Source organism: Macaca thibetana, chromosome 9, assembly GCF_024542745.1.
Source record: "Macaca thibetana thibetana isolate TM-01 chromosome 9, ASM2454274v1, whole genome shotgun sequence".
NCBI classification, from domain to species: Eukaryota; Metazoa; Chordata; class Mammalia; order Primates; family Cercopithecidae; genus Macaca; species Macaca thibetana.
In genome coordinates this window covers 71,648,041-71,661,979 of record NC_065586.1, presented here as the reverse complement: position 1 = coordinate 71,661,979, position 13,939 = coordinate 71,648,041, and the positions used below count along the sequence as shown (strand labels likewise).

Here is a 13,939-nt window from a genome sequence, read left to right as displayed (position 1 = left end):
TCGTCCTTGCTCATTCGTCTCCCACTGGTTACCAGATGGCCATGATAACGTCGGTATCCTTAACAACTGTCTAGTGCAATTCCCTGCAGCATGGTAAGGGCTTGAAATATTGAGTGTTTTCCCTTTGGAGAAGCAAGTGACATGTCTGGGAATTGCTTACAACCGCTCTGATGGGGTGGTTGCAGAGTGATGGCAAACTGGGTCAGGGAGCCTAAATTCAGCTTGATGTTGTACAGGTGGAGGCCACCAAAGCACGGTGTTTGCCGTTTCTCAAGCTTAAGATGAAGGAAGGCTTCATCCATGCAGAATCTGGTGTTTACAAATTAGCACAAAATCAAGTGAGGTATAAATAAGCGTTAAGATCATTGTAAGAGGAAGCTTCGCTAAATTTGCTGAAATGTTCCCCTGAGTTAAGGTGGTTTTGATAGAACTCTCTCACAAGGATGCTTAGGGAGTCCTCCCAGCATGGTTCTCTGAGGTGTGCCAAGTTACCAGATGGATTTGAGGAACATTAAAAGAGAAGGGGTATGGGTGTGGGGAGGATGGAGAAGGTGGGTGTATCAATCAAGTTGGGCTAGATCATGCTGCAATAACAAATGACCCCCAAATCACCATTGCTTTAGAACAACAAAGGTTTATTTTCTGCTTATGTTATATGTCTCTTCTGGATCAACCAGGGGTTCTGCTTCATGTTAATTTTACTCCAAGACCCATACTGGCAGAGTTGCCACTATCTGGAACATCATAGATGGTCACATCAAAGACGAAGGAAGATTGTGGTCAGTGGCACACTGGGTCTTAAAGCAATCACCCACTTCTGTCATATCTCATTGGCCAAGGAAAGTCAGAAGGCCATTGGCCTCCAAGAGAGTGAGGCACACAGGCTTTCCACAGGCCCAAAAGGAGAACAGGAAATAGCTGCTAAACAGCACTCATGACCCCAGAGCAGATGGTGATGCCTTTTAGACCCATGGACATCTTTGGGGCCAGATGACCTATTGAGAGGCTTCAAGCATTGAAAAGATGATACAGATGCTTGTCGACTTTCTATGGGGTTACATTCCAACAAACCAATTGTGAGCTGAAAATATCAAGCCGAAAAGGCATTGAATACACCCAACCTACTGAACACATAGCTTTCCTAGCCTACCTTAAACGTGCTTGGAACATTTACTGTAGCCTACAGTTGGGCAAAATCATCTGGCAACACAGTATACTGTAGAGTACCAGTGTTCACCCTCTTGATCTCGTGGCTGGCTGGGAGCTGCTGCCCACTGCCCCTGTCGAGCCTTACAAGAGAGTGTCCTACTGCGTATCCACAGCCCAGGAAAAGATGAAAATTCAAAATACAAAGTATGCTTTCTACTGAATGCATGTTGCTTTTGTACGATAATAAAGTCATGGAATCTTACGTGGAACCATCATTCAGTTGAGGATCATCTGTATAATCCAATATAAGAGCAATTCCAAACTAGAAATAAATATAAAGAAGCCCAGCAAAGTTCTGCCTTTCCCTATGATGATGACGACTTTAATGTTTCAAAAAATGAAGATTCTTTCAAAACAGTTTTTGGGTCTTGCTGCTTGCTGATGACACAGATATTGCTTACTGTGTCTAGAGGGCCAGCCTACTCTTTTCTTTTCTCTATAAGAAGGTCCACTGTGCAGGTAGCCTGAAGCATATTCTGTGGGGCTGGATGGGTGAGGTGGGGCCGGGAGGATGCTGGCATCCCCCAGACTGTAACAAGGATGAGAGTCTTTTTAGTCCCAAACCAGAAGTGATTATTGAAATTATACCATGGCCATGAAAGTTCTTTGTGAGAGGGAAGAGGGTAATGGAAGTGTTTTCTCGTTTGTCTAGGGGAGGACGAGGAAGAAACGAACGTGATAGTTCTCAGCTACCCCCAGTACTGCCGGTACCGCTCGATGCTGAAACGCATCCAGGATAAGCCATCTTCCATTCTAACGGACCAGTTTGCATTGGCCCTGGGGGGCATTGCAGTGGTCAGCAGGAACCCTCAGATCCTGTACTGTCGGGACACCTTTGACCACCCGACTCTCATAGAAAACGAGAGTATATGCGATGAGTTTGGTGAGTCTTTTTTTTTTCCTACCTGATACTTGTGCGTGTGTGCCTAGTTGTTTTCAGTTCTTCTGAAGAGCGGTGATGGGGAACGGGGCTCACTTTCACAAGCCCCATGTGCTGCCCCATCCCTCCCATCCCCCACATTATTGCGGCATAAGGTGTCATTGCCTCCTTCACAGCCTCTGTTTACCATGAGTAAGAGATGATTATTTAGAATTTGTTGTTCAGTGTAGTCTGAAGTTGCTTGGTCGACCTTGAAATTGGACTTTAGGACAGGAAGCTTTCATGTTAGTCCTTTCTCAAAAGGCTTTGTCTATTCACGTGCTTTTTTATTTAACCAGTCACTCTCTTTTCATTGTTATAAGGCATTATAAAATGCACCAATGGTAAACAGTGGATAGATAAATAGATACAAAGAAAACAACTTCAGTACTGTATGGTGGATAAATAGGTAACCACTTCAGTCCTGTACAGTAGATAGACACATAGAGAGATGGTAGGTAGGTAGGTAGGTAGGTAGATAGATAGATAGATAGAGATGGATGGATGGATGGATGGATGGATGGATGGATGGATGGATGGATAGATAGATAGATAGATAGATAGATAGATAGATAGATAGATAGATAGATAAAGATAGATAGATAGATGGATGATTGGTAATAGATCTCCATGTCCTGAATATTTTCATATACTCATACACACACACACACACACACACACATACGTGTGCATGCACATTGTGCCCACCAAAGATGGATACATGCACACATATCTTAATCCACATCTCTGCCTAGCTAACCGGTCACGTGTCTCTACATGTAGACAGAGCGGGAGAAGAAGATATCACATCACCAGTTGGGGAAGCCTTATGTGATGCAGTAGATGGCGAGATGCAAGCCAAGATAGTCGTTCTCTTACATTATCACTTTCTCATCTGTTTGTTGAAGAGATTGGATCATATCAGTGGTTTTCAGTGGGCTGGGCAGGGATGTCAGAATACCCTGGGGTAGCCTTATCAAACTGCTTGTGTTCCTGGGAATTTCTATACTTAGAGGCGTGAACACTACAGCTCTCACCCTACCCCTTCTCTGGAATCACTACCACAGAGTGACTGCTGGGATGGCTGAGCCCTGCTGAATCCCTCATGGCTACCTGGGTGAAGAAGAGGTTGAGACCCTTAGCCTGGAGAGAGCATAGGGTCCCTTTGAACTGAAACATTCCTTGATTTTGTCGGCTGACGTTTTTCCGAGAATCCCTAGTTGGCAGATTATCCAGATTCAGGTTACTCTGCTTATCTTTTGCAGATCTTGGTATGGTTTCAGGAGTCCACTGTGGCCTCTTAAATTTGATTCTTCATGATTTCAACAGCCCTGGTGCTGCTGCTGGAGAAATTTTGCAAGTAGATATGTGAACAGAGTCGAGGCGAGGATGAGGAGATGGCATATGATGATCAAGAAGGAAAGGAAGAGAGAGAGGAAGGGGAACCAAATGATCTAAGTCCATTAGATTTTAAGAGCCATGACATTTTTTTCCCTCTAAATTGTTTTTTTGGGTATCTTTCACAACTCTGGCTTATCAAATGACTGTCATTCTGTAAGAGGGCAAAACTATTAGTATTTATTTTTTTCATCTTCAAAGAAATTGATTTATTGTTATATTTTTAGTATTCAAATATCCTTTGACTTCAAGTAGATACATGTAGGCAATACATTTTTTACAATGCCTTCTCTTTTCAGATCAGCATTTACATATCTTCCCTGTTCAATACCTGTGTTTGAGTTTTTCTTCCACGTGCCCGGCTCCCAAACGTTGCTTCCTACTTGCCGCTCAAGAGGTCTCTAAATTCCTGACACAGAATAAAACCGAAAGCATGTGTTCCCTCATTTAAGAGTGTTCAAAATTAGAGTTTCACAATGTAATATGAGGAAAAAAATGTTTTAACCGTTTTGGCTAATTTAAGAATTATTAGTCATTGAGTTTCAAAGCTGTTGCATCTAGAATTGGTAATAGAAAGAAGTTCCAATTTAACAGTGATCACAATGGTTGAGAGTTACTAAATTAGTTTTAAATGTTCTCACAAACACAAGCGTCTGACTTTTGAATGTTTTCCTGAACTTTCTTCTGGTATAGCTAATTTTAATGCTGTTTTTCTTCTCCAGCCTCTTAAAGTGGAAGCTTTCTTTTGGAATAAAGGTACCTTTAGAGACCTTCTAGATGGCTAGTTTAATAATTAGAGTATTAGACCTTTTTTAGTTGTTTGTACTTCAAATAGTTTGTACTTCTTAAAGTCTTTCATGTTAGTAAGTGGACCAACAAGCTTATTTTGAGCAGATTTGAGCAGCTTCACTAACATCCCTCCCCAACGTCCCACTTTCAGTCACAACCTAAATTTCCAAAGAGCACCCTTTTAAATCTCCAACTGGTTGCATTTGAAATTGACATGGGTTAAAGTGTTTGTTAAAATGTGGCATTGAGTTTCTCCAACCAACTAACAGTTGGTGGAAGAACATAAATTTAATTAGTGACTAGCATTAAACAAATGTTCCTAATATTAAACACTGCCAGATGACTGAAACACTTCTGTCAGATTACCGAGAGTGCCAGGGGGCCCACAGATGAATTTTCTACACAGTATATATTCTGTACCACACGTTTGGTGACTTCAGTAATTGGTCAAATGTAATTTAGGTAACAGTATGCCTAGGCTGTAAAAATCAAATTTTATTGGCCATATCACCAGGTGGATGAATGGTAGAGCTGATGGCAAAGAGTTTATAGCATTTAGCAGCTACACCTTTGACACATGAAATTCATAAATTGCCATAAAATACCTCCAAGGTCCTTCTCAAAAGGATACTGTTTGCTTTCCTTGATTGAATAATGTTTATTTTATTAACTAATATACTTTTTGCTTTCTTTTATTAAATGCGATTATGGAGTGGGGGGTGGGAGGAGGTGTTCGAAAGATAAATAAAACTTGGTTCTTGCTAGTTTTGAGAATTTAAAATCTAATTGGAGAAGACAGGATTAACACACCTGAAAGGTTAACTAATGTTACAAGAAAGTCAATGATTAAGTATTTGATGAGTGTTGCAGAAAGCAAGTGTGGTAGGAATTTAGCAGTGGGCTGGGAGGTGGATAGAGATGGCAGTCTTGGTGAGGGGTCAGGGAAGCCTCGTGAAAAAGGCAGGGTTTGATCTGGTTTTAAAAGATAGGGAGCGGGTTAATAACGACTCATTTCTAATTTAAAAAACTATTGGAAATGTGTAGATTGTTTAAAACTCATGTTCTGACCTTCAATTTTGGGTAAAGGCTGCCTTCACCCTGGATCAACTGTTGGTCTGTCTTAGGTTTGTTCTGCCTCTAGTCACTATCCTTTGGGTGCATTTCATAAATGGCCTGATGTCCTCTCTACCTGTGGGACACACATGTGACTCAATGACCAAGCCTGGCAAGAACCCAGGCTGTGACTTTGGAGCTGGGGCTGGCTTATTAGGAATGAGTCTGAGTTTTCTCTGTGTGCCTTAGAGCTTACCTGCATTCCCTGGATTCATCTCTGAAAATAGACTTTGCATTGTGGGATGACCTTGCCCAACTGCCCATACACCCCTGCCCCCCCACCAATCTCTGCTGCTGTTTTAATGTTGTCCACTGAATAACAAGTTTAATTGAACAATAAAAGTAAGGCTTTTAAATCTGTAATGAGTCCCTGTAAATAAATTCTCTGTGGAATTTTATGAAGCTATTTAATGAAAAGTTTGATTAGAAACTATTAAAGAAAAATAGAATAGATGAAATTTCATCATTTAATCCAACATTACAGTAGCGTCATTTTGATTTTTATTTACATTGAGATATTCAGAATTGAGTAAATATATCCTGGTTTTAATTAACTATCCTCCTTACTTGGAAAAGGTTATTTTAGGCTTGAAGGGTTTTGATAGCATACCATCTGCTTTCTTCACTGTATTTTATTCAGGTCCCTTCCTTGCTTACAGAGCTGTGCAATGTCTAAACCTATGACATAAGCATAAATTGAATCGTATTAATGGTAGGTGATTGAAAAGCTTCAGTCTCGACATCCTGCTTGCATTCTTCCATCTTGTCAGTTACACTGCTCTTAAAGGCAATATGCTCTTTTCTTAGCACAAGAGAATTGACTATTTTTAAAACGAAAGCAACAGACTCCCCATTAAAGCATTATGAAAACTCATTGTATTGCGCATGCAATTAGGAAATGAGCTTGTAATACCAATGAGGGGAAAGTGATGTGAATGGCAATTTTTTCTTCATAAGAATCTTTATTCTGTGCATAATTCCTGCCTCCACCGTCCTGTTAGAATATCTTAACATCAAGCGTTCTCCAACAACCCCTACCTTGCTTTTACCTTTTTTAATGATTCCTCTTTTGTAAAATGCATACTGTCATTTATATTGTGTTATTTTCTATGCCATAGAAAAAACAAACACATACAAACATTGTTGTCTATTTTTGTTGTTAGAACAATAAAATGTCCACCACTTTGTAATGCACAGTGTTTACATTAATATCACACAGAATGATTTCACATGTGTGAAGTGTTGACAGCTAAATCCAAACAGCGGCACACTCAGTACAGTAGATAAATGGATAACTTTAAGGTACTGGGTTCCATCAAAGATATGTAAGGCAGCTCAATATACATAAATGAGATGAAATCAGTTATTCAAGGTGTGTGGGACTAAATGGATTAAGAAATGGTTGACTTAAAAAAGAGATAACAGGCCGGGCGCGATGGCTCAAGCCTGTAATCCCAGCACTTTGGGAGGCCGAGACGGGCGGATCACGAGGTCAGGAGATCAAGACCATCCTGGCTAATACGGTGAAACCCGTCTCTACTAAAAATTACGAAAAACTAGCCGGGCGAGGTGGCGGGCGCCTGTAGTCCCAGCTACTCGGGAGGCTGAGGCAGGAGAATGGCGTGAACCCGGGAGGCGGAGCTTGCAGTGAGCTGAGATCCGGCCACTGCACTCCAGCCTGGGTGACAGAGTGAGACTCCGTCTCAAAAAAAAAAAAAAAAAAAAAAAAAAAAAAAGAGATAACAGTTTATTTTGGTCTGAGGTTTGATTTGCGAAGAAGCATAGGAAGTTGAAGTTGTGCTTCTAAGTCTTTTGGCAGTTGGGGTGTGTGTGTGTGTGATGGGATGGGGTTAAAGGAAAGTTGTGGTAATTCACCAGGAAAGAAAAAAGATGAGTTGGCCTGTCATCAGGTGTTTTGTCCATGTGCAGACACCATGAGCTCTGATCTTCAGGGAGAAGGGGTTGGCTGTGTCAATATGAAAATACACATTCTGCTGGGGACCAGAAAGGAGGGACAGCAGGGGATAGTGAAAGAGTGCTAAGCTTAGAGGCAGATAGCCCAGGTTTAAATCAGGGCTCAACCATCTGATTCTTGTGCCTCTGGGCAAGTGACATAAGGTCCCTCACTTGCCCCATCTGTAAAATCAGGTAATAACAGCCAACTTGCCGGACACAGAATAAGACTGTATTCAGTTGATTTTTAGAGAATCCTCTTAATAAATGAAGATTCTCTACTGTTTCTATCAGTCTTAGGTCTTGCACAACTCATATTCGTCCAAAATGATCTTATTTTTCAATCATGAAGGAACCCAATTCCCTAAGGCTCCTGGGGTCTTACTATAATAGAACTTTAATGGAAAAGAAGAGTTTTCTACTTTTTATGGTATGTTTTTAAAGAGGCTTTTCTATCTCTGTACTGAACTTTCCAGTCCTGTTTTTCCTGTGGAGTGAAATAATGACATTATGGACAAAAGAAGAAAAAGAAAAGGGAGAGAACAGAAGAGATGAAGGGACAAAACCTTGAATTTTTATGAGAGGAAATTCAGGATGTATAAAATTAATTTGAAACATAAAGGATGAGCTGGGCTCTGCCTCTTCCTTTCTGAACATCACATGTTTTGCTGGAAATGAAAGGAAAGGCAGTTGTTTTGTTAAGGATCATGGGAATTTGCAAGTGAGTAAACATTTTTTTCCTTGCCAAAGTAGGTTTCATGGTCACAATGGATTTCGATGATCAAATGGCTTTGTTCCTGGCCCCTGTCCACATTCATACTTTCTCTGCCTGCCTGCAGTACCCACCGATCTCCCAAATGATAAGAAGGCAGACATTTGTCTTTCATTGAAGCTAAGTGGAAAAGGAGTTGTGCTTCTCGTATATTGCTATTTATGCAGAAGACCTTAATCTTCAGAGATCTTACTTAGAGGACTGTTTTGCTTTGGAAATTTTCTAGAGGTTTTGTTTATTGTTAAAGAATGGTCTAACCAGACTGGGCATGGTGACTCATGCCTGTAATCCTTGCACTTTGGGAGGCCAAGGCAAGTGGATCACCTGAGTTCAAGAGTTCGAGACCGGCCTGGCCAACGTGGTGAAACTTCTCTACTGAAAATACAAAAATTAGCCAGGCATGGTGGCAAGCACCTGTAATCCCATCTACTCAGGAGGCTGAGGCAGGAGAATCTCTTGAACCCATGAGGCGGAGGTTGCAATGAGCCGAGATCGTGCCATTGTACTCCGGCCTGGGAAACAGAGCAAAAACTCCATTTCAAACAAACAAAGAAACAACAACAACAAAATAGTGGTCTAACCAAGTCACTCTTGGCACTTTCTCCTTGTTGCATGTGCTACCAAAGTGAAAACAAGGAGAACATTAAGGCATCATACAACATAGTAAACCAAATCCAACTCAGTGCTGGTAGAGGCGTAATGGATGTGCTCCGTGATACATGTAATGATTAACAGATGGACTCAGCTTCTAAGAGAGTAAGACAAAAGTAGAGCGAGAGAGAAGACCTCCTTGGGCAGAGGCCTCAGAAGCTAGAATACCATTTCTCTTGGGAAAAGAATTTTGTGTGTTGCTACTGTAAATTAATTTACAGAGTCATAATATATGGAATGGCTAAGATTAGTGGATTTCTTTTCTATTTTTGGAACTTGAAAGGAGATTTAAAAATAACTCTGTACACCTTTTGTAGCTGAGTGGGCTCAATGGGTTATTAAAAATATTTGGGCTCATGGGTACAATAAACTTTTGTTCACCCCATAAGAAACGATTTGTGTCTATATTGACTAATATTTCACCTAGCATTTCATCTAGAAAAGCAAGAAGGTTATATCCCATTACATTAGCAACATCAACATGTTTCTCTCTGGGCTGAAATAGACATTTTTATCAATTAAAAAACACACATACATGCTGCAGGAAAGAACCGGGTCATTGAAAAATCACAAGCAAAAGTGCTGGTCTGAGGTAGCGGTGGTGGAGATTCAGAATAAGTCTATGTTTGCTCGACTTAAGCAACCTCCTTGATCAATGAAGATTCTCTGTATTCCCCTTTATTATTTCCTGCCAGGGAACTAGATTGATGTAAGTTCCTTGGACTGTAGGTGAGGCTGTCTGGAGATGCTTAGAGCCTATTACAGTGCCTGACACATGATGGGCCCTCATTCATTCATTTGTTCATTTAACCAGTGTTTATTCCACAACTATTATGTGTGCGGTGCTGTTCTGGTCTATGAGGACAACAGTTGTGAACAAGACAGAAAATTTCCCACTTTTATAGTATATGGAAAAGGGAGTAACAAAATGTGAGATAACTGTGGACCTGACCTCACAGGTATTGACCTCACAGGGCTGTTGTGAAGATTAAATGAGCTAAGGAGTAAAAGCACTTAGATGGTCCATGTAAGTGCTGTTTAAGTACTCATTGTTAACTTATTCTTCTTGTGCCTCTTACAGCACCCAATACAACCTCAACCACATATTGGGTCTGTAGTGGTTCCTCAGAAAATGCCCACAAAATTATTTCGTATTGATACAGACTGCTGGGGAAAATGAAGTATATCATTTGCTATTAAAAATCATTCCACATCACTTATTCCAGAAATACTTGTTTGTCCTTCTGCATGGAATGTATATCCCCAGATATCACAGATCTGGCTTCTTCCCAGATCATTTGGGCCTTGGCTCAAATGTCTCCTCCCGAGAGAAGTCTTCTCTGACCATCCTTCTTCCACAAGCCCAGCTCTATCCCATCATCCAGTGTGTCATTATATTTCTGTAACTCATCATTATCTGAAATTAACTCCTGTATTTGTTTCTTTACATGTTTACAGTCTGCTCCACCCACCCCACCCCGGCCCTGCACACACACACACACACACACACACACACACACACACACTGCCATATAAGCTCTTTGTAAATGTATATAGGGATTTTCTGTCTTGTTCACAGCCATGTGTGCAGGGAACAGAGCAGTACCCCAGCACATAGTAGATGTGTAGTAAATATCAGTCACATGAACGGATGGATACGTTTATACTGTGTGTCAGTATCATTGCTATCCCATTTCACAGATAAGGACACTGATGCACAGCAACATTTCATGGCTAGCAACTGGCAAAATCAGCATCCGTGCTCAGTGTCCATGCTCTTTGCACCTTTACACTAAGCTGCCTCTCAGCCCAGACCCTGCTCAGAAAGAGATCAGGCTTCCTGAGATCAGACTGATGGAAAACAGATAACCGATCTCTAGATTTCTAGATGATGAATGTAAATGTACAGTAGATTTTGTAGGATTTAAATAGAGAGATTGGCGTGTTGGGAAGTGGTTAGGAAAGGAATAATCACAAGGATTCAAAATCTGAAACCTACTGGACTGGAATCAAGAAACCCTGGTGCCAGCCACCAGTACCCTTCATCTCTGTTATGCCAGCCTTCTTGCCTCAGCCCTTGCTGTCCTTTGGTCTGTTTTTAACACCCCAGCCAGAGCGGCCATTTCTCTACTCAGACTTCTGGTGGCTTCCCATCTCATGAGAAAAACAGAAATGAGGATAGGGCTCTTTAAGAGCTCAAACTGTTTAGAAGTTGAAGGGGGCAGATAGTGAACTGCTGTGTCCTCATGGACTCTGTGAGACACGGGGTTTCCATGCTGACAGGACTTTCATTATACACCTCTCCGTAATTTTCTGCTTAGAATGCATTGGCTTTCCCAACTTGGCATTCTTCTTTAATGAAAAAATTATAGGTCTAATTTCAAAAAATGAAATGTATGCAAGCTTTCCTGCTTCTGTCACTTTTTTATTTCTGTAGCACATAAATCATTTCCCTTTTTAAAATTAAATTTCGCTTGCCATGATTTGGTAATGGGTTTTCAAAGGAGGCAGAGTAGCCAAGCTCTTGGCACAAGAGCCAGCTGTACTGCCTGCTCAGGAAATCTTCTCATTGCTGGCTGGCGTGGGCCTTGATTCCATCATCTGGGCTTTATGTTCCCTTAGGAAGTTGCCTAGAAATTCTCTCGCTAAGAAGCTCTTCTTAGAGCGGCTGTTTGGGCTTTCCAGGTGCCATCTTGGAGGACTAAGGAACACACTGGGTTTCGGCAGAAGAAGATTGGTGCATTCTAACGCTCCTTGGGTGCTTATACATTCATTCTTTGGGCACCAACTATGTTTAAGGCAGAACTCCAGGCATTGTTACGAGACTAGTGTCTGCTCTCTAGACAACTGAAAAATCAAGTTGTCTGAGACAGGACATGGAGCAAGAGACCATTACAAATGTTCTTTGTAATCCTCTTAACGATCTTGCATTTTACCCATGAGCGACCTCAGCGAGGTTAAACAGCTTCTGAAGGGTCACAGACCTGGCATGTTGCTGAAGTAGGGGTTAGCAAAGCAAACCCCCACATACCCCCAGGTCTACTGACCCGAAGGGGCACGCTTTTCTACTAAAAATGCAAGAAGCCTGGAGCTAAGAGTCAGGAGTTATTTTGAAGTTTAAAGGAGAGGATATCTGCCAAAGCTTTGTCCATGGGAAAGTTTGCCATATAACAGACACTGCAAGGCAGTTGGCTTAGGGCGAAATGAGGAGGTCAAACTGTAGGTGCCACTGGAGTTAAAAGATGCCTAAAAGAGGGCCCTAATGTCAGAGGAAGTCTCTTAGAGGAAATCGATCTTCAACTGGACCTTGAAGGACACAAAAAGGAGGAAGTTATTTCAGGTGAGGAGGTGGAAAATACTCTGGACTTTGAAGCTCAAGAAAGAGATTGTTTCCTCTGCTGTGTTTAGCTTTCTGCACTGACAAAAAGCAGCCTCCACAAGCGAAAACTCTTTTTCTTTTCCTAGAAGATGTTACGTTCCCCCGAGGGAGCGAGTGCTTGTGAGTCCCCTCATAGACCCCCATCGTGGTTGGAACCCAGGGGAAGTTTCTTGGAAGAAAAATCAACTTGTTTCTTATTAAATTGGATCCTTCCCTTGGGCCTGTGAGAAAGAAAAGGAGAGAGGCACCAATTTTGCAGCAGAGGTAAAGGAGTGAGGTGCCTGCCTGCTTTCCTGTCTGCTTAATGGGCTGCTTCTAGGCTAAAAGAGTCGCTTCAGAATAATCATCTTTAACATTTTGCTTCTTGTCCTTTATGTGTTCTTCAGTACTTTTCCAAAGATGTTTTTCCCTCTCTGCCTGTTGTTAAAGTTAATGGCTTCAGTTGCATTTCTCTTCACTAGACTCTAAGCTCCTTGAGGGGTTAAGAATCAACATGTTTGTTGAAATGACATAAAAACTCTACTAGATCCCAGAGGGCTTCAAATCTGCATCATCTATCTCTTTTCCTAGGTAAGTATTTCATGACCTCGGTCTTTTAGCTTTAGCTCATTGCCAGTTGATCTCATTCTCAAGGCAGAGTGCCAGACTCAACTGGATTTTTCTCAATATTTATTTATCTTTTCAAACCAAAGAGACATTGTTTGTAATTTGGTCAATGTCTTTGGCTAAAGATTGCTCATTTGTTAGGATGCTTAAAAGACTTTTGTAGTCTGCACAACCTAGAAGGATGCTCTTCCTTAGAAAATCAGGGAGCATACTTAAGTCAGGACAAATGGTAGCCTGTATCCAGAGGTCACTAACAACCTTTCCAACTTCTAACACAGATACCAGAATTCACCGTGGCCAACCAAGAAACAGTGGCTGGTTGCTTGATAGCATATAGGGCGTTGTCAGGTTTCTAATTAAATGTTAACTCTATGGGTCAGGAATATAATATAGATCACAGTTCAGGCTGGCATCATATTGGAAATTGTTAAGTTAAAAAGGTTTAGCCAGTATAAGGTTCTCATATGGAAGACTACTTGGTAGATGGCACTGACACCCCAAGGATCCCTTATGGATCACTGGCTTACTGCATATGATTTATAGTTGAATCTTTCTCTTGGGAGAGTTGCATGGAAGATCCTGGAAAGGCAAGTTCACAACACATAGGGTTCAGCAGGACACTTTCCTCATCCCGTCCCAGGCATGAATATTATATCTTTGAAGCAGGAGATCAAATCTTTTAACAAGGGTATCACACACAGCACCAGAAACATTACTTTATCAAGGGGCTGAGTCCCGCTTCATTTCCAGGACATACCCCTTCAGAAAGACAACAGATGTCAGTACTAATTAGTTCTTTTGAGGTTTGTCTTTACTGTAGCACAGTTGCAAGTACCATGCTCTAGAGAATGCATTTTATCCCATAGCTGTTGAAAGAAAGGAAATCAAAATGTGTCAGGACTAGAACAAACCCAGGGACTGTTATGGAGGCCCCAGGAAGTTGCTTTGCAGACCCTTGGTGCCAGTGTTACCTACATGAGCTGAGGAGGTGGCCTCAGAGACATGGCGAGTTTGACCCTGCCACTCCCAACCCTGGTAACTCCTCATCCCACCCTCAGTCTTGCCATAGGAGGAATGTCTTGCACATGCAAGAAGATGCCTCATACTTTTCAGAGCACCTCCACCTCTTCTGGCCTCTGCACAACTCTTG

At 41.6% G+C, this 13,939-nt stretch overlaps 2 protein-coding genes across 5 annotated transcripts in view; both read left to right on the top strand.

Moving 5' to 3' along the window:
- NRBF2 (nuclear receptor binding factor 2) overlaps positions 1-13,939 on the top strand; it is a 1,206,382-nt gene that overhangs the window by 31,107 nt on the left and 1,161,336 nt on the right. The window lies entirely within an intron of this gene.
- ARID5B (AT-rich interaction domain 5B) overlaps positions 1-13,939 on the top strand; it is a 193,903-nt gene that overhangs the window by 95,287 nt on the left and 84,677 nt on the right. For 3 of the 4 annotated variants that reach the window (XM_050803016.1, XM_050803019.1, XM_050803018.1), the window contains one exon: positions 1,862-2,092. The exons of the other annotated variant lie outside the window; for it this stretch is intronic. In XM_050803016.1, coding sequence (XP_050658973.1) covers positions 1,862-2,092 — 231 coding nt within the window. The remainder of the gene's footprint in view (positions 1-1,861; positions 2,093-13,939) is intronic. 4 annotated transcript variants of the gene reach the window in all.